This window comes from Apium graveolens, chromosome 1 (genome assembly GCF_009905375.1).
Source record: "Apium graveolens cultivar Ventura chromosome 1, ASM990537v1, whole genome shotgun sequence".
NCBI lineage: Eukaryota > Viridiplantae > Streptophyta > Magnoliopsida > Apiales > Apiaceae > Apium > Apium graveolens.
In genome coordinates this window covers 12,570,819-12,572,392 of record NC_133647.1, presented here as the reverse complement: position 1 = coordinate 12,572,392, position 1,574 = coordinate 12,570,819, and the positions used below count along the sequence as shown (strand labels likewise).

The 1,574-nt window shown below is 37.5% G+C and overlaps 1 protein-coding gene across 1 annotated transcript; it reads right to left on the bottom strand.

The window, feature by feature from the left end:
• Positions 1-503: 503 nt before the first annotated feature.
• Positions 504-917, bottom strand: LOC141712651 (putative mitochondrial protein AtMg00710). Its single transcript, XM_074515699.1, has one exon. It carries the CDS (start codon positions 915-917, stop codon positions 504-506), a length of 414 nt encoding a protein of 137 aa, XP_074371800.1.
• Positions 918-1,574: the final 657 nt, after the last annotated feature.

Here is a 1,574-nt window from a genome sequence, read left to right as displayed (position 1 = left end):
ACTGTCAACATCTCCAGCATAATCAGAGTCTGAAAACTCCATCACCAAATACTATGTATCACCTCCATTAATGAGACCAACATCATATGTAACTTTTAAGTACCAAAAAACCCTCTGCATAGCTTTCCAATGCTCCTTTCCAGGGTCACCCATAAACCTACTAACAACACTGAAAAATTGTGCAAGATCGGTTCTGGTGCAGAACATTGCATACATCAAGCTTCCGACTGCGTTAACATAGGGAACTCGATATATGTACTCATTCTCCTCAGCAGACTTAGTACATGTAACTGATTCTTTGTAAGTGGATGGCTCATCAGAGATAGGATCCACCTCTTCAGTAACATGTACTGCATATGCCACCATATCTTCAAACCCAAATTTCTTTACAGGTACCCCATAATTAGCTCTGCTCGATCGATCCAAAGCCAAAGTGTTTCTGACTGTGGTTGTTGAACTTCTTGTTGTGGTTCACTCTCATATTGAGTGACTTCATGCTCCACCTATTTCTCAACACCGCCACTTTCTGAAACAACAGTAGACTTCACAATAGATTTAAATATAGAATTTTCATCAAATACTATATTTCTACTCAGTATAACTCTATTTTCAGATGGAGGCCAGATTCTATAACCTTTAACCCCATCCCCATAGCTTACATATACTTTTTTTTTAGCTCCTGGCTCCAATTTACCCTCATTTACATGATAATAAACAGTACGACCGAAAAATCTTAAATCGGAGTAATCAACAGGCTTACCAAACCATTTCTCAATAGGAGTTTTGAGATGAATACATGTGTGAGGTCCATGATTAATCAGATAATGCGATATATTAACTGCTTCTGCCCAGAATCTTCTAGTTTGTCCAGTATTAGAGAGCATGCACCTAGCTCTATCAAGAAGTGTCTCATTCATACATTTTGCTACACCATTCTATTGTGGTGTATCCCTGACTGTATGATGCCTAGAAATCCTCTCATTCTTACAGAATTCATTAAACTCAAAAGAGCAAAATTCCAGGCCATTATCAGTTCACAGCCTCTTAATATTCTTCCCTGTTTGATTCTCCACTAGCATCTTCCACTACTTAAAAATATTAAAGGATTCACTTTTATGCTTTATGATGAACACCTAAGTCATTCTTGAGAAATCATCAATCATTGAGACAAAAATATGTGACCCCCAAAAGACTCCACACGGGAAGGACCCCAATAATCAGAATAGATGTAATCAAGTGTACCTTTTATTTTGTGTGTTGCTTTAAGAAAATTTCTGCGATATAGCTTTCCAAAAATACAATGTTCAAAAAACTCAAGACCAGTGACCTTATGATCATAAAGAAGAAGATCAGTTTTTGTCAGAACTTGCAGCCTTCTTTCACTCATATGACCGAGCCTCATGTGTCATAACCTGGTCATATTTTCCTTTTCAATCTCAGAGGACGCAACAACAACAGAGCCTGTTAATGTAGAACCTTGAAGATGATACAAGGTACCATGTTTAGCACCTTTCATAATCACATTAGAACCCTTGTAGACATGGGGAACTCCACCTTCATCTTTAAAAATGAAA